Raw genomic sequence first — 19,461 nt, 5'->3', positions numbered from 1 at the left:
AAACTATTATTTGTCTTCAAATACATACATGTATGTGTGTGTATAAACATATCATACGAGAACTTTTCTTACGCATGAGGATTCTGCAATATTAATACCTTTAATTTGCATATGGATTTTATTCTCCAAGTATATATGGCCATAGTTTTGAAAAGTATTTGGGGATTTTGGATGCAATTTTAAGATTCTTGCTCTGAGACATCTGGAAGACACTAACGTTTCTGACAGTGGCTGCTCAGCACTTTCTGAGAATTTCTAAAAAAATGTAATCACTCCAATCTATTTTTGCTGTCCCCCTGACAGCTGTCTTCCTAGTGAGCATAGCTGTCACTGAGAACTCTTGCTTGAGAAGAGACTGGGGGAAGAAATCTACCAGGAACTACTGGATGGTTTGAGGGGCTGCATTGGCATGAGCTCTCTTCTCTGCTTCCAGGGCTGGTTAATATCGTCAGTTTGCATCCACTATGCCTCCTGCCAAAATGAACAATGACAGAGTAAATGTCTGAACACAGGCCCTGAGGATCTGATCTCTGCAGTCTAACTGCGCTTGGTAGAAACATCTTCTATCATCAACTACGTCTGGATGGCCATAAAATATTGTAATTACCACCCATTTATAGAATCAACCATAAAAATATGAGGTTGGAAAAATACCACACCAAATAAGTATTAACAAAATGATTATTTAATTGGCAACTGATTATATAGATAAAACATATTTCAATGAAATGCCTGTGAATGGTTTTCTTTACCAGTGGCTGAGCAAGCCATGGAGTCATTGCTATGAAAACTACTGTTTTCTCACTCTTGAAAGCCAAAATTAATTGCTATAGTGGATTTTTACAATGCAGTGGTGAGCAGCTGTAAATCACTCACTAGTCCAGCCTTTACTCATTTCTGTTGATGAGTGCTGTACATTTCCTTATCTATTTTTCTCTATCTACAATGTTTTAAACTTAACTGTATCTTTCCTACATAGGTATAAAAGTAACATTAACTTTCTGCCATTCCTGCATTATACTGTTGTTGGGGCACACTAATTCCTTTGGGATTTTTTACTTTTTTTTTTCTTTTTCTTTAAAACTCCTTGAAAAGACCTCATACTATACTCTTAGACCATCTAAGGCTAACTAATCATTCCTGTTACCCTTTTGAACCTCCACTAGCATTTCAAGCTAAGGTACTTTTTGCTGTTTGCTGCAGAGAGTGAACCTTTGATTGCACTTTTATGTGAATTAGTAATCCAATTAGAAAACATAGAACTGCTACTGCTAAATTACTAATGCAATTCACATTTCATTATTGGCCACAGAACAGCACGTTTCTGTCTCACGCCTTTTTCTAGAGTGAAAGGTCTAAAAGCTGTGCCTATGTTATGATTATCACTTAAAAAAAATGTAAAGGAAGGTCACATGGGACACAGATTTTGTGCATGTGTGGATCAACACAGGTGTGAACTATTGCTCCAGAAGATTTAGGAGATGTTCAAGCAAAACTGGCCAGTCTACTTAGATGGGCTTGGGATGAGGGGAAGTAAAACCAGACAGTTTGACTGCAAATTAGCCATGCAGCAATTCCGTATGTGTGTAATTAAACTTCTTCTTAATTTTACTGGGTAGTTTGATTGTCACCCTAGATGTGGTCAAAGGATCAGGTCCATCCTTCATTTACAGTAAATGAAAAATTGGTGTTCAACAGAAAGGCAGCTGGATACTCTTCTGATGTCCTCACTAAAATGAAAAATTCTTGTATTCTACAACTAAATTTGCCACCCATTACATAACACATAAGGAAGCTCAACGAAATCAACACATACATAATTCATAGACTACATCTGTTTGCTCTGTTTTGAAATTGAATTAGGAAACAGTTGTTTTAAACAACAGCACTACAATTATGCTAAGGGCTTTACTGATTTTTATTGAATATTAGATACCACATGGTTTATGTAATAATGTCATAAAAGAGGCCTGCTTTAAAACCTAACAGCTCTCTTCAAACAAACCTCAATCCCCGAACTGTATTTATTCTATGATTTGAGCTTTGTTAAGTCTATTTCATATTCACATACATTTGTAGCACAATAAAAATGGAGGAAAACATTTTAAAAACCCTCAGAGAATGACAGGGATTCATCAGACACAGGAGCTGTAATGTTGGACAACTGAAACTTTGGTCTTAAACTGTTCTAGTGCTTCTTAAACCAAAAGAAAAATAGAGTAATCAGGACGTGTTATTCACAGTGTTACATTTAAATCTGTGAGTAGTGGCTGAATGAACACCAACCTGGCTTGCTGCTCGTCTCATTCAGACAACTAGTACGAACTAGTGACTGCACTATTTGCCAGCATTTTCCTAAAACCATATGGCATGACAAGTACGCTGGAGCCTGCGCTCCCTTATGCTCAGCTAATAGAAAAAGGAGACAAATAGCTTGAATGAAACACTTCAATAAAGAGAGCAGACCATCTTTAGCTGATTGTCAGAAGAATGATCTTTGAACTTGAAGCTGCATCTGACATGATGAGCTGAGACCATGAAAATTCATTTGTATTTTTGGCTGATGAAAAACTTAAAACTTTCTTCTACATTTCAGAGAAGAACTAGCAGGATTATTATCAGCTATACTTAAAGGACAAAGGACAAATGTAGTTATACAGAATTTCTCAGTGCTGATCATTGTTGGCTGAAACATTAATAAATTGCACTCTAATCCCAACAGGTCATGCTTTATAGGCAGTGACTCAATATGCGTATCTATGGAAGGCAGGCTGTTCACTTTTTGTTACCGCTTTTATTATGTTTGGCCCCAAAAGTTCAAAAACATAAGCTGTATTTCAGAAATTATATAAACAAATAAGGACTTTAATTTACTTTTTTAACTCCCTCAGTTGCACCCACATGTGATAGTCTTGCCAATTTTCCCAAATTAACATATGTTTTGGATACTGCTGAAAACTGCGAGACATGGAGACATCTCACTTCCCCACTTTCACATTTTTAGGGATTATTTTCAAAGTAACACGAGTCAGAAACACTGATCCTGCTTATCCTATTGTGAAAGCAAGGAAAATAGATTCAAACAGTGAAGAAGATGAAATGCTAGTTTTTCACCAGACGTTACATAAGCAGGCCTGTGGTCAGCAAAATATGTAAACTCTTAATAAGGTTTTAGCTGATAACTAAACGTGAAGAATACCTTGGCCTCATGTGTCTATTTAACAAACATATAAATTATACGTTTCTTTTCCGAGCTAAGTAAAGGTGGCCCATCCACCTCAGTCAAGACCAGTAATTAATGTCCAATTTAGAGAAATAAATGACACATCATGACTCCTGAGTCCTGTATCGTCCCTAGGTACTATCATCCATACTCAAAAAAATCCTTCCAATTAATTACCCCAGGGGACTAGCTCTAACCCTAAATCATTGTGAAGCAGTTAGTTTTACCCTAGATGATGTAAGATAGATAAGAAAAATAGAAAAGACTATTTTATTGAAAAGTTCATTAATCAAAACAATTACAATCACCATACAATTATACATTACAATCTTACAATAGTTCACGTTTGACTTGCAAGTATAGGCACAATATCTATTGAAGTAAATAATGCCTGACTCGATAAATGACGCACATTTTTTTGTCAGGAACTAAAGTCCTAAGTCAGTTAGTACTTTGTAATTGCCTTGATACCATTTTCCATGTGCTCCCAAAGGAAATCCCTTAGATTTAATAACAGTGGCGTTCATCAGTTTTTTAATTTGATCCTTAAGATGCTGATATTTTTTTTACTTTCTCTGACGCCGCATCTGCCAAAGATGTTGGTTTACTCCCCTATCCATATTGTAATATCTACGACTAAGGCTTGATCTCCCTTAATAAATACCAAATCTGGTTTATATAATTCATTTTGTTTGTCTTTTAGCAATGGCTCTTGAAATACCATCCAATCTTTCTTTCTGGCCTCCTCCGCCAACGTTTCACATAGTTGATTATGTCTCTTTGTCCTGGCATCTTGCACCTTCACAGCTGGACTGGCACTTCTTCCTTCATGAAGCAACTATGTACAACATAAAACAAACTTTTCAGATTTCCCCTTGCCTGTCTAGAATATCAGGCATCAAATACATCAGATTTTGAAGCTGGTAGTATTATTTCAAGGGGAACGGATTAAGAGATTATGCTGCCTTGGATCAGTAGCTGTTTCACATGATTTCCATTTGGGTTATTCGTCACCGTCTGTGTAGAAGCATTTGCACACTAGTCTCAGTTGAGCCATCAAGCACAGCTCGTCTGGCCTGGCCCCTTCCTTCAGTCCCTGGGTAACTGGAGCCGAGCACAACAGCGGCTCCCTCCTGCTGTCCGGTTCTGACTAAAAGCAGAAACACACAGCCAGGCCAAGGATCTTCTGCCAACACTGTTTTGGGGCCCCACTTTGACTTCGCAACGTTTAAAGAAAGAAACGCCCTTTCCCCCTCGGGCGCGCTACTCTCCTTCACAGAGAGCATCGCCTTTCCTCACACACATCACCCGTCAGGGCCGCCACCGCCCGAACGTGAAGGTTTTAGGGGCAGCACAGCCGAACCTCCCTCCGACAGAGCCTCCCTCTCAAGGCTTCAGCTCATCCGGGCAATCAGAGCAGGTGCACGGGCCTCCCGCACCGGCGTCGCCGGGAGACCGGCGTCGCCGAGAGACCGCCGCCATCGCGGCGGCCCGCCGCCCCCTCACGGCCGCCCCGAGGCGGAGGGGCGCCGAGCACGTGACCCAGCGAGAGCGGGAAGGCGCCCTCCAGGCGGGGGCGGGGCCCAGGGGGCGGGGCGGGACGAGCCGCCCCGCCCCCCTGCCGCCGGGGGTGGGAGTCTGCGCCGCAAAGGACGCTGGGAGTTGTGTCCTCCCGCGGCGCCCTTCGCCCTCCCCGGCGGCGCTCCGCCCTGCCCAGGCGGCCCCTTGCCCCCGGGCCGCCGCGCCGTGTCAGGGGAGCTCCTTCTGCCGCCGTGGCCCCTCGTCGTCGCTCGCGTGTGGGGAGGGATGGGCGGAGAAAGGACGCGGCGCGGCTCCTCGCAGAACTACAGCTCCCGGCGTGCGTCGCGCCGCGGGCAACTTAAGGGGGGGGGGGGGGGGGGAAGATGGCGGCCGCTAAAGCGAGTCGGCGAGGTGGCTGAGGTGAGTCTGGGGCAGGCAGGAAGCCGTCCCTTTGCTTGTCTTCACCTTCGCAGCCGTCTCCTTTTCCCCGTTCTTCCGCTCCCTTCCCCGCTCTCCGCCTTTGGGGGCGAGGAGGACGCGCCAGATGGGCGGGCGCTGAGGGGGGGGGGCAGCGGGAGGCTCGGGCCGACCCGCTGCGGCGGGACCCCTCAGGGCGGCGGGGGCGGCTGGCGGAGACAGGCGGGAGAAGAAGCCGGAGGCCATCGCCTCGGCTCGCAACCCGGCGCCCCGCACGCTGTCAGCGGGGCAGCCGGCTGGAGGTGCCTCTGTGGGCGCTGCTGAGCGCTGCTCCCCGCGGGCGGGCTCCCCGCCGTCCGTCCGTCCGTCCGGGCGGGCTGCTCACCGCAGAAGCTGTCCCGAGAGGCGTGTGGTAGCGAGCGGGACCCCCCGCCTTGCCTTTCCCAGGAGGGGGCTCGAGGCCCTGCCACCGTTGAGGGGTGCCTGCGGGACGCTCCTCCGGAGGTAGAGGCCTTCCATGAGGCAGTCATAAATCAAAACCTCGTTGTCAGTCGTGTCTGATGTGGTCAGACGTCCCCGTGGCATCAGTCTGAAAGCAGCGAAGCAGTGGAGGACTGCGGCTTTGGGATTTCCCTAAGCTGGTTTTCCTCAAACGGACCATAACACAGCGAGGTATTGCTAAGCGTTAACCGAACACAATGCAAATTTACAAAAGGACTACACTGCGAGCTTTCTTGAATAGCTTCATCTTTTACTTTAAAGTTAACTGTGCAGCAGGAGCCATACTTTAGATAATTGAGGTGGAGGTTCACAAATCCTGTTACTGAGAACTAATTATAGTACAACTTATTTTTCGTTAAGCTGTATACATCTAGGGAGGTATCCCGTGGTACTTTGAGCTGAGATACTAGGAAGAAAAAAGATCCTGGCGTCGATTGAGATCTCTGTGCACTGTTGGACAACTTGTGGAAAAGCCTGTAACTTAGAACCAGAGTTTTAATTCCTATATCAAAATCAAGTTTATTAGCCCAAGTGTTAAACTTTGTAAAGCTACATCAGATGTTTGCTGTGCAAATCGAGTAGGTAAGCTAAAATCGAAGTAACAGCCAAGGCTTTGGGAAGGTATAGGTAATCTTCCACTTCCTGAAGCCTTTGTAACACATTCAAAATAATTTGAAATGTTTTCTTGGGTAACTTTAGTATTCAGGGCATCTTGCTGGAAGACTCAGCATATGGATGCTCTTGAACATGTGCTGAAATTTCCCTGAGAAATTGGTGGCTTGGGGTTGAAATCTTGGTTGTAATGCCTTGATATGTGTAAAGGCTTAGGCATAAGTTTTATTTAAGCCTTTTAATATTTGTCTAAAAAAATGCTGCTAGAATGGGATTTATTTCTGATTCAGGAAAAAAAAAATCACAAAAATGGGAATTAGAATATAATTTGTAATTAAACAACTTTTAAAATTAAATATTTAAGTTTGGCATCATGTTATGAAAATGCTTGCAGTTAATGATGAACATTAACTTTTCTCTACTTCTGATCCAGACTTGTTCAGGAGAAAAGAATAAACAGATTTTATATTACATGCAAGTGGAAGGAGACATTAGAAAACTAATCAGACTTGGCAGCTGAACTTAAAGTATAATGAAAGGGGATTACACTTCTAATCATGAAATCTAAATTGTCAGATGTACAGGTTAGAAACAGCTTTGGTTGATATTAGTGGCTTTTAACTGCCCAACCTAATTGCAGTGAAGTAATTCTTGTAAAATTACTGTGTGATTTTCAAAAAAAAAATTGAAGATTTTTTTTTTCTTTCTTTTTACTGCATAAAGTTTTCTTTAGTTGGAACAGAGCAAAAAGTATCTATCTGGATTTTTAACCCACCACTGGCCACATATATATCTAGGCATAGGAAAGTTACTTTCAATTTTGCCAATGAAATGGATATTGGGTTAAACTAGCCTTTGAGATTGTAGGAAGGGTTGCTAAGGAACACTTATTTAATGTGCAGATTTTTTCTTGTCCTAAAACCATCTGCTCAAGACTGAATTCTCTAAGGTGAGGCAGGACAAATGTCCTTTTAGATGTGCCTGTTTATGTGAACTCTTGGGTGAGAGAACAGGGTAGCCAAATTAATATAGCCAGGCTTATGCATGGCATTGCTTCTCTACCTGAGAAGGCTAATTCAAAATAAAATCAGGTACTTTCACAGAATTGCACTGTTATGTAAATCCATCTTATATTGCATTTTTTTGATTCTGGAAATTGTAGTTGGAGACTAACTGCCTATATTTAGGAGTGAGCCTGTGACTTATTAATCTTGCATTGCATTAGCCATTTGCCTACCTTCAAAACGAAAGGCATTGATTAATTTTTCAAATAGGATATATGAGTGGGGAACCAAGCGATGTAAAAACTTAATGTGCAGTGTGTTTTTAATTTTTCAGCTCTTGCCTGCCCGGCTGGGTTGCCTGGATTGTCTTAAACCTGTACTCTTCTTTGGCTTAGTTTGGAGGAATGGGTAGGTGCCCAGCTGGCAATTTCATTTTCCATACTCAAAATCAAGTTAATAATTTATAGTGTTGCATAATAGAATAACATAATGATGGAGTTATTAAAAGAAAATACAAGACCTCAGGTATGCTGACTTTCTGTTTCTTTACCTGTAGCACAAGGATATATACATTTTTCCATTTTAGATCTTTTACAGAAATCTGTTGTTTTAGAGCAGACAGGAAAAAGATGTCTACTCTTCTGTTTGGCTTTCAGTCCCATTTATAGAATCTCGTGATAATAAGAAATAGTTTCTGCTTATAAACTATCCATTAATTTCAGATTCCAGGTTATTTAAAGTAATGACAAAAAAGTCACATGTAAGCATATAACCGGAGGAAGATGATCAGAACCAATAACTAGAACAAAGTATATTTTTATTCCTGTTAGTGCTGCTTGAATCTGATAGAACAATAAATTGATCTTGGACTTCCTTATCCTAACCAAATTGTGTAGAATCTTTTTAAAACTAAACTGAAATTTTTTGTTAAGAAAAATGACCCTTATGTGTCATACAAGTGCTGATCTGCCTTTTCAGGTGCATACACTAGCATTGTCCTTTGATTATACCTGTGTTTAGAATTACTATTATATCCTTAGGAAAACAAAATAACTTTCAGTCCTCCACAGAAAAGGAGGCATGACTCTTACTTACTTCTTCAATATCCAGGAGTCAGTTGCTTTGGTGCAGGAGACATTGTATAGATACATAATATTCTTAACTTGCTTCTGGTGATCTGCCAAATATCTCAGAATGACAAGGAATAAGTTAAATAGTAACTATTAGACTATTTACGAAAACTAAATTATATCTCGTGGTTTGCCATGTCTCTTTTTTTAACCGTACCCAAGTTCTACTTCATCAAATTCTGGATTTTTTTTTTTTCCCCCTCTTGATATGTAAAATTTAATTCAGTGACAAACAGCAGAGCAGACTCATGGTGGGAAGCTTCTTATTTTAGTTTAGTTCTGTTTTACTGTAACAGCATCTGTGGACTAAACTTTACCCTAGGCCTAATGAGCCAGTGATTGAACCTTTATGAAGTGGAAATTGTGTAGTCTGTTCTGCATATAGAAGCCAGGCCACCTTCATATTGAATTTTTGGTCCTGTTACAGGTCATAAAATGATTAGAAATCCAGTGAACTATTTAAAAACAAACCCAAGAATCTTCAATTTGAACGCCTGTCTTAGTTGCTTATACAACTTTTCTAGTAATTTCTGCATTAATATCTTGTAAAGTTAGTTGATTTTGCTAGCAGCAACAGTGATAATGTTCTAATAAAATTTATTGAATTCCTGATTGCTAGTGTTGGTCAGTAAAACGCTCTGAGTCTCTGACACTTGACTCCCTTGAACCTCTCATAAGGCTCTTTTTATGTTCTAATATGTCAGTAAATCTGTCTTCTGTAATCTCTCAGCTAAATTCTTAACTACACTCTGAATTAGATATTTCAGTTTTCCATGTGTCTCTTGAACATCGCAATCCACAGCACATGGTTTCTTTTTTAAAATTATGCTGCTTCTAACCCTGTCCTTGGAGAGGGACATAGAGCTTTCTGATAGGATAGGGTATTTTAAATAAATTACTTTGAAGCACTGTTTTTAATCACGGTTGCCTATTAGCAAATTGGAACCTTTGTCTGAAACACATATACAATGAGAATAAAGTTTATTTTTAGCAACTATGAATGTATTTTGTGACCAAATAAAATATTTATTCTCACATTATCACTGTCTGGAATTATAGGGTTTTGGTGTACATATATAAACAACTATTAGCTGATTTTTTAAATTTTTTTATTTTATCATTGAAAACAGGAACACTCAATCTCTTTAACTGAGATTTTTTTTGTATTAGTGAAAAGGTACATTTGCAGGGAGTTTGCATTCGGCAGTTAATAAAATCCCAATGTGCTGGTTTAGTATAGAAAAATCTTCAAATGATTTGCATTTTAATACTAATTAATTAGATGGTAGATTAGGCTATTTTTATCCCCAAAATAGGTTGTTGTAACTTCAGTTGAGTTAATTGTATGAAAATACCTAATTGCATCAAAAATCCTTTGAGCAGCTATTGTTTGTAGTAGTTTGCTCTCTGATCTAAAATCTATGTTTTTTGATATTGAGAGAAAAATGTCCTAGAAAGTGCCACTCACAGATTTTTCAACATCATTTGTCTTTTTATAGGACAGAAACCTTTCACAGGCATTTTCACAGAGAAGGGCTGTGATTTACGTTTGAAGTGGAAGTATCGTGTAGGGCTATATGCCATTTAGCATTGTAAACAGTGGCAGTTCGAAAGGTCATACCAATAAATACAGAGAAGAATGTTTACTCAGGCATCAAATGCAAGAACAGAATGACTAAATTTCAAGAACTGGAAAAACCTACATATAGTCTGGTCAGATAAAATGATATCTGGGTTTCTGTGGTAACAGCCTCTGATATTGGAGCTGATGAATGTGACTTTGGCTCATTCTGCATAAGTTTCTATGTATATTTGGACGTAAATTGCCTAAAACTATTGTCTTGACTTAATTTTTTGTTTTCTTTATAGCTTACTGTATTTTTGCAATATAGAAGAGAGATTCCTGATTAACAATGCCTGGCAGTAAGTATTGTTACCTTAAGTATGTTAAGATGGTATTTAGGGGTGTTTACTATTACAGTATTTTCTTTGGAGGTTAAAAATTCTACCAAAATTAAAATGGAAAAAAACCCCAGATTATGATACTTGCTGTCATTTTTAAGATACTTAAGATCTCAGTATTATCCAGCCTCTGCCTTTGTAAATCTCTGTATATTTTTCAAAGGAACCTAGTATGGGCTCTGCATTTTTCATTTCAGTAAGAAGTTCACAGTTTAACGTTGATGAATTTTGTGATTTAAAGTATGTTCTGAAATAGTTGTATTTGGAAAATAAAATGATACTCTGATATAGCTATAATCTTAGCTTTGGAAAATTACAAATACCGTTTATAGAAGATGGAATTACTATTTAGGATATAAAGTGATAAGAATTAAAATTTTTCACATTCAAAGTTAAATGAGATTTTTGAGGCAGATGTTTCCAAGAATTAAATTATTATTTACCTTGCAGAGTAGCAAACTTCTATAACATAAAGGCTCAAGTTATGAAATGTGTTATAATAATATTAATTCCAACTAAATTTTTTTTTATTTTTCTATTTAGAAAGATCATGCATGGTGTCTAGTAAAATTACTAACATCAGTCTTCGGATAAAGCAGTCTGCTTTATCCAGAGGATAAAGAAGTCTTCATAAAGTTACAGTACCAATCATATTGGGTGCACTTTAATTATAGGTTTGTAACGAATTTCACAAATATTTAATTTCATGAGGAAATGTTTGAGCTTTTTTTTTTTTTTTTTTTTTTTTTTTTTTTTGTGGTGACTTAAGATTTGTAATAAGCTGTGACTACCGGGTACTTAACACAGAATTACTGTAAGACGTTTTTGTGTTGTTTGAACCACTGTCGTGTGAAATACCTTACTGTAAGTATTTAGGTGTTTTCTGCTTTTGTGGTAAATAGTTGAAATTATTCCCCTATATAGACATGAGTTTTTGTAACAAAATGGTGGCAAATACATATATATTATATTTACATCAGAAGCAGCTGGCATAAATTGTTCCAACTGCACTATGGTTCAACTTTTGTAATACAATGAACTGCTGCTCTGTTTCAATTGCAGTGTTTTGTACTATTAAGGCCTGTATCACGATGCTCACTTTTGCTGTGGTGGAGCGTGTGGGTTTTTTAAACAATTAAACTGGAAAAGTAAGATTTCTTTTTTTTTTCTAAACCAAGTATGCTTATATTCAGAGTCATTATTAACACTGTTTACCCTAATGCATGTAGAGTCTGCGTTACTACAGAGTCGGATGGAACTTAAAGGAGACCAAAACAACTGATTGCAATATTTATCTGTAGTGAGACATTCAGAACTATGCAGCCATTTATTTCTCTTCTGTGTATATTAATGAGTTTAAGTGTATGGGTGAAAAGAAGGTAACCTAACATATGTGTGTGTATTGCAATTCTTAGAAAATAACAGTACTGTCTTAATATTTTTCTGCCAAAAATTGTGGTGATGAAGAAGTATGATTAGATTTTAATGCAAGCAAGCATCACATTGTGGCTAGTTGTGCTTTTTATCAACGTGCACAGAGATAGCCTTCAAGACTTCAACTCTGTTGCGCGTGAAAGGGAAAGCTTCTGCCTGCTAATTTAAGCTTCTCTAGAGATTCCTCAGGATTCTTTTCAGAGCATATTGACGAAACAGGTTTCTACTATTCAGTGTTACCTTGAAATCTTAAAGTATTTGTCCTCGGAAAAACTCAGTTGTTTGTAAAGGCTGGGTTTTTTTGTTTGGTTGGTTGGTTTGTTTTGGTTTTTTTTACACGCAGTTCTCTCATCCCACACATCAAGAAGTATGTTGAGCATCTTTTGGAATAAAATGTGGAAAAGGCTGTTAGAGTAAATATTTTCCAAAAAAGTTTTCTGTCATGCTAGAACGAGTTCTTTATAAAGTAGAAGTAGAATAATAATATCTACCATAAAGGAAAATTTGATGGCTTTTTTGGGTCATACTGACCAACTCCCTTTTACAGTGTTGTCCTGCTTGCTTTCTTGAGTCTCTGTATCAGTTCCTGGTAATATTTTTACCCCTTTTTTTCAGTACAGTAGTTACGGAATATCTAGGTCTAAAAGTGGTGGTTTGGAAGGTCAGGAGAGGCCAAGATACTGGTATTATGGAAAGACTAGACAAGGAGACTTAATTAGTCTTTCTGGGGACGTTAGCTGTTTCTAGAGACATTTTAGAAATCAGTCTTTAAGTTATTGTACATGAAATGTTCACAGGACAATATACTTTTTATCTCCCTCTATATTAACTATCCAAAAAATAGGCATGTAGTCAGAACCGGGATGTGGTATTGAGAGGGAGAAAGATGAACATCGGCAGTTAACCAAAGGTAATGTTCTCATTTAACCTCATCTCAGTCATGGGTGCTGGTCTCTGCAGTAGTTGTTCGTTACATGTTGGATCATCAAATTTTCTATTGATGTTGCTGTTCAGTGATCCCATTTAAGAATATGGGGGTATAGTGCTGCATTGAGTCCTTAATGAAATAATGTTAAGGTTTTAGTCTCAATACAGTAATAGCCCATAAACAGAAAATTTTCAGTCTCCTCTCTTAATCTTAAGATGTAAAAGTGCTTGGTTTTGCCTAGCCATGGCATGGCATCTGTATTGACATCTAGTCTGTAGTGGAAGTGTAATGCTGTATAATTGTAGCAGCACTTGTAGCAACCTTGCCAAAGCATTGCTTTTCCCTATGTTCGTTGTAGCTATAACTTTATATGTAGCTCCTCTTGTGCAAATAACATGAGCATTGATGCAAGATTTGCTTACAAACATGGTGTCTTTATCTGAGGTTGAAATGCAAGTTCTGAAATGTTGAGAAAGCAAATGTGTTTTCTCACTGCCATTACAACATGAGTAGATTGATTTGAGCCACAGCTATTTTATTAACCGATTTAGCTATGCCTTATCACAAAGAAACCATGGATTAAAAGATTAATTCATCCCTTTATTGAAAAACAAAACCAAAGAACTTGTAACCAGATAGCCTTTGCAGTACAGGCAGAATGTTTTTCATTTGTCACAAGTTTGGTCTCAATTTCCCTATTCAATAATTTGTGCAGATAATTTAAGGAAAAAAGCATAGCTAAATCATATATCAAAACATTTGTTGAAGACTCTTTTCTTTTTGGACATTGTGTTCCAGATATTCACACTTAATCAGATGCTTGAAACACAGTTTGGTAGATAATGATTTTTTTAAGAAACAGCTAACGTACTTACAGGCTGTATTCCCTGACTTCAATTAAATATTTTACTTAAAGGCAGATTTTATACTAAAATGAAATTGCTTGGATTAGAAAAATGATATGTGATACAGGTGAGAACACATGCTGACTATAAGAATGTATTACCTGTGGTAGCTATGTGTGTGATTCTTTTTTCTTTCCTTATTCTTTTCTCTTGTTGTTACTTATGCCATTACCATGCTTAATTATATCTTTGCTTTGCAAGGTTTTGTTAATAATGATTGTTACGTTAATCTGATTTTAGCTGCTGATTGGCAGTTCCTTGTATGACTGACTATAACATGTAAATTAAGAGACCAAATAAATAAAAATAAGGATTTTGACAAATGTAATTTTCCCACATTCTTCCCTTGAATTACTGCTGTGAAATTTAGTAATATGAAGATCTCCTATGGTATTCTGTCAAATACTTGCCAGTTAGAAAGAGACCACTCTGATTTAAGAGATACATGCACCAGTTATGTGGAAGGTCTTCCATGATTTGTCCTGTTCTTGGTTACAGTGAAGTGACTGTTTCGGTAACTTCAGAATGCTTCTCCAAGTATGCTCAATGCATTGATTGCTTCTCATTAAACTACCTAACATTTTGTTTCCTCAACTTTCCAAACACCATGTGGCTTTTTGCCAGTTGTCTTTGCAGAGACTACTAGTCTTCAGTTAGTGTGTACTGGTGGTTTCCCTAGTTTGTGTGAGATGAAAGTGAATAGAACAATTGAATAGTCTTTTTTATTTGTTCTTGGATGTTACTGCTTTCAGTTAAGTTGCTTCCTGTTAAACTGACAAAGAAACCACCCCCCCCCCCAAAAAAAAAACCCAAACCCAACAAACTTTAAAAATTATAATTTTCTTTTTGAATAGTGCTTCCTTGCCAAGTGTAGGAAGGAAACCAGCACTTGAAATGGAATTTTAAATGAGTGAATTCTTAACTTGTATTTAATGTTCTTAACTCATTTTAAGAGGCAGATAGTCTCCTCATTGGGTTTCTTCCCTCAAAACAGTTTTGGGAAATTGATTTATCTTTTGCTATTCTAGTTTTTATTCTGTATATAAGTAAGTAATAACAAGATTGTTAATGAGAAGGGAAGATTTCTTTCCCTATGAAATACATTTCTAAAATACCCATGGTGGCTGGAGATGTATTCCTAAATCTGTCTATATAAATATTTCATGGCTCATGGATTTTAGTGTTTTTAGTGAAAATTAAGCCATAGTTCTAATTAATAACTTTCTCTACTCTATCTAACGTACTTTTTTCCTCATCTGGAGTATGTTTCTCATGTACCCTTGATACTTTAAAACCCTAAATGGGACCTTCCACTTAATGAAGCATTTTTCATAATTGCTTTAATTTATTTTATATGCAGTAGAAACTCTATTAGTTTTCTGACAGTATTGTTGACTACTTAGAATACTGTTAAAATAATACATTATAATTCTATAAAATTTTCATATTTCGGCTATTACAGAATAGTTACATGGGGGAGTATCTCAAATCATTGTTGTCTGCTTGATTCTAGTACCTTAGTGGATGAGAAACACAAGCAGCCCTGTATCAAGCCCATCTTTCAACTGTGTTTCAGATTATCTGTAACTACTATAATACTATGGTCACAAAATATATAATGAATTCTTTACATAATAATATACAATAAATGCTTTCAATTTATAAACAATTTGATACAGATTTTTTTCAGCTGATTTTTAGGTGATTGTCTGTTCTACACTGAATAGAAAAAGTAGTAACTTCTCTAAACGTATCCTTTGATTAAGCTAAGAAAAAAACCCAGGAACTTGTAGCTGGAAAACTGTAGCTCTTTGTACATCTGTTTATTTCATTCATGATACCCTAAGCAACTTTGTGTGCCAACAGGTTGGTTGCTTCCATATTCTTTAACCAATCTGCAGGGATTTCTTTAAGACTTGTTAATTTTGAATAAGTCTTCATTTTGTTCTTTTTTGTTAGCTGTTAATTCTCTCTTCGTATGCATTATCCTAACTCCAGTTGGGAAGGTTAATGTTTAGGAGCAATTCCATAGAAAGTGAAAGTCACTCATATTAACACATTGCAAACAATGTCTATTAGCATCATTAACATCGTTTCTCCTTTCATTCTTTCCATTTGTTTTGGAACACACTTCGGTATAGCCAAGAAATCAAGAATTTTGTTTCATCCATTCCTTGTCAAAACCTGAAGACTTTATTGCACACGTTTATGTGTGGACAATCTGGGCATATAACATAGGAAATCAAATGCTTTAGAGATGAACTTAATTCTGCCCCTAGCAAAGCCTTTATGTGCTTTTAAACTACACATGGACAGTTCACCAAATGTCAAAATGTAGCTTAATAGTTTTTTCAGGTTTTATTAAAATATGGCTGTCGTTGTTATTTACAGAAATCACTTTGCAACTCGTTTTCCTATCAGTCGATTAACCTTCATGTGCAGCATTGTTTGCTATTGATTTCTCAATCATGGGACGAAAGGGTAAGAAGGCTCATGCTGATTATGCATGCAAGTGCCCTATTTTTTTTTATGCATGACAACAAATAAAAATTGATTTTTGGGAGGGGGGTAAGATTTCTACTCTGTGATTAAATGCATGTCTCTGTGGAAAGACCAGGGTAAACTGCTTTTTTTGGCTTTCCTTTTACATGGTATATGGACTTTCTTTCCCATCATCAACCACTAGGATCCCCAGTGGCTCTCTAGAGAATCAGGCACTTTGTGAATTGATGAAGATGGAAGTTAGCTGTATACATGACTCTTGGCTTTCAAAGAGTGCTATTTCATTTCTAGAAAGTTACATCATTCAAGATTAATTCGTGCGGGAATTAGACAGGAATGAGTAGAAAGTTGGGGTACATAGATGAATGAGACTCTTCATCATCTATTAACTTGTAGATTTCAGCTAATGATCATGTTCAAAGGTGACAGTTCCAGATTTTGCTGTTTTGAAGGTGCTTAGCTGAACAGCCAAAGTTCTGCTTGATTCCATATTCTGGAGTTCGTGTCTATGAAGTATACTAGCAAATTCTGTTTGTAGCTGTTGTGTTCAAGGGAATGACCTGTAACTTACTGCTAACCAGCTTGCTCAAAGAATACAAGTCTTTTGGTACCCACGTAGATGTCAGCATGAAATTTTCTAACATAAGGGACATATCATAATTGTTCACATATGAAAAGTTAAAACAATTTTAGAATTCTTGTCTTGCACAGGAATATTTAAGAATCTTAAGACTAGCAAGTTATTTGTAAACTAGGACTTCTTAATTTGCCTAAGTGCAAAATACAAACCCCAAATTAGTTAAATCTATTTATGGAGTACTTGCTGTTTCCTTGAACAGAAGTTTAAATCAGTAAATGTATTTGTGTAGAGTGAATATTGCAGAAGTCTGACTTGCATTTAATTCAGAGCCAAAAAGATTTCATTGTATTTAAAGAACTGTCTAGCTTTTGATAATTTACATGTGCAAATAACTGAACCCATGAAATTAACGCTACTGAAGTACTGGTATTTTGAGTTTGAGAGCTTTGGCTTCTTTCAAATACTGCTTTTCTAAACTAGAAACATGGCAATAAGAATTAATCTTTTGTAAAGATGTGCAAAATCCCCAACAATTATGTGAGAAAAGGTAAATATTTGATTTCAAAATAAATGTATTTTTAGTTCTTTTTAAATTCAGTGGCTTTCTAAAAAAGATTTATACCATGTAAAGTCTGAGTAGAATTCTAGACCCCAAGATTTTAAAAAATAGTTGGTTCCTGTATAAGTCAGCTTTCCTTTTCATGTCCAACTTTATCTGTTAAAAGTCTCAGTCCTATCATTTTTCAAGAAGAGCAAAATTGTGATTCTAAATTGGACTTGGACATGTTACAGTATTTTGCTGATTAAGGTCTGTACTTTGGCTTGAAATGGGCACCCTGAGTCTTTAATTGTGGCTTGAGAATGCTTATTCATTCCTTAGTAAGAGAATGAGTAAGGAGTTTCAACCTAGCACTTAGCTATATCATTATATTAAATCAGTACTCCTTCCTTTTGTAAAGCTGTTAATATTAAGGAAATATGTGAAGATAAATCTTCACAGATATTTTGTTGGTGCACTTCTGTAGTTCTAACAAGTACAGAATAATTTATGCAATTAAAACAGATATTCGCATTTTCATTAAACTAGAACATAACTGTTTAATGATTAGAAAAGGACTTTAAGATGCTGGTACCCTACTTTTGAACTTCACAGGTAATAAAATATGAATAGTTATTAAATAATAATTGATCTGTGTCTGATATGATTGACCTGGCAGAGTTCTCGTCTTGTAACAAATGCAGTGCAAGCTGGATCCCAGACTTTTTCTGTGTGTCTTTTTTTTTTTTTTTTTTAAATGTGTTTGTGCTCTGTTATTGACATTAGTTTAGACATGAGCTTAAAGTTCTTCAGAACTGACAGAATATTATTTTTGCAAATTGAGTCTGATGTTGCAATTGCAGCATGGTAAGAAGTGCTGGTTGTAGGGAAGAATGCTTGGATTGCTGTAAAAACCAATGAGCCTGTGTGCCCACAGATGTCCTGTCTGGTTTCTGCAGAAAGCTGAGATACCTAAGACTTGCTGATTAACTATGTGTATATATAACTACTTCTTTGTGTATAAATAGAAAACTGTCTGTCTCCTAGACTGACCAGTTTTGTTTGGTGGGAAACAAAGGCAGTAGTAAAGGGACATAGCCTTTAGGTACTGAAGGTGCGCAGCAGAGCAATCGGCTGCATGTTATGTTCCTTGTGTACTCTGTGGCTGATTAGAAATTACAGGAGAGGGGAAACTGCTTTTTAATTAGCTGGAATACATGGTTCTAGGTAGGCATATGTTCTACCCTTAAATCTCATTGTTATGGAGAGAAGACAATTCAGAACCTCGTAACAGCTGCTTTTCACTTATTCTGGGAAACCTCAATTCAAGCTGGAGTGCTTTTAGAACTAATGGGAAAGATAACAACCACAAGGATATTTCATAATTCAGATTAACCTAGAAGGAGTTTTTTTTAGTGTAACTTCTGTCTTTCATGTCTGCATTTAAAACTTAATATTGAAAAGTTGTTGCATAAACATCTGCTTGTTCATTTGTCGTAGCACAAAGCTGCTCTTCTATGAGGGCAGGATGAACTAGGTAAAGCTGTCTTCAGAGAAAAGAAAGTGTATAAAATAGAGTGTATGGGCAGCTCTGAGGACCTGTTCTTGATAATATGTAAAGAGATTTTTTTTTTTAATTTTTGATTCTGAATTATTTTAATGTTCTTCTATATGTCTGTTCACATGTCCAAATTGCAATATCCCATTTTGTAAATACTTACTGGAAAAATCAAATGGGTAGGTATAGACACAAACAGGGTACTTAACTGAAGACTGGTGAGATTTGAACAAGAATTTGGGTTTTTAATCTTCTGTGTCTACAGTGACTCTGTTTTTCAAAGTAACATTACAACATTTTTGTTTAGCATTTTATTTTTCAATGTCAGTACAATTTAAATGCTTTGTTACTGACAGGAACAGATGTTTTGTCAAGTTTTGAGCCCTGTGTATGTGCCTGAGAATTGCTGCACTCAGTTTTCTCAATGTAGATACCACAGTATGGTTCTAGATTCACAGAAAAGTTTTCCTCCATTCTCTTTCTTACGTTGCTTTCTGTGTACAATGTGTGTGTTGGAAGTCAAATTTATGTAATGTAGTATTGAACTGCTTGTATACAGAAAGTTTTCTTTTCAGTTAGGAAATGTTTTTCAAAATTTGTGTATATGTACTGAAGTCTATGGCTGAGTGTGCTCAAATGAGGGTAA

General features: G+C 37.2%; 1 protein-coding gene across 5 annotated transcripts in view; it reads left to right on the top strand.

Annotated features, from left to right (window-relative positions):
* The first annotated feature begins 4,961 nt into the window (after positions 1-4,961).
* The window catches only part of EFR3A (EFR3 homolog A), a 97,662-nt gene continuing 83,162 nt past the window's right edge, over positions 4,962-19,461 (top strand). Inside the window, exons 1-5 of one of the 5 annotated variants that reach the window (XM_030011426.2) lie at positions 4,962-5,164; positions 7,613-7,686; positions 10,278-10,331; positions 12,649-12,714; positions 16,029-16,118. In XM_030011426.2, the coding sequence (XP_029867286.1) occupies positions 16,106-16,118 (13 nt within the window). In that variant the 5' untranslated portion in view covers positions 4,962-5,164; positions 7,613-7,686; positions 10,278-10,331; positions 12,649-12,714; positions 16,029-16,105. The remainder of the gene's footprint in view (positions 5,165-7,612; positions 7,687-10,277; positions 10,332-12,648; positions 12,715-16,028; positions 16,119-19,461) is intronic. The other 4 variants (XM_030011424.2, XM_030011423.2, XM_030011428.2 and 1 more) reach the window with 4 other exon arrangements.

The sequence above is a fragment of the Aquila chrysaetos genome, chromosome 4 (assembly GCF_900496995.4).
Source record: "Aquila chrysaetos chrysaetos chromosome 4, bAquChr1.4, whole genome shotgun sequence".
Taxonomy (NCBI): domain Eukaryota; kingdom Metazoa; phylum Chordata; class Aves; order Accipitriformes; family Accipitridae; genus Aquila; species Aquila chrysaetos.
The sequence above is the reverse complement of the archived record's forward strand: the minus strand, read 5'-3'. Positions and strand labels throughout refer to the sequence as shown.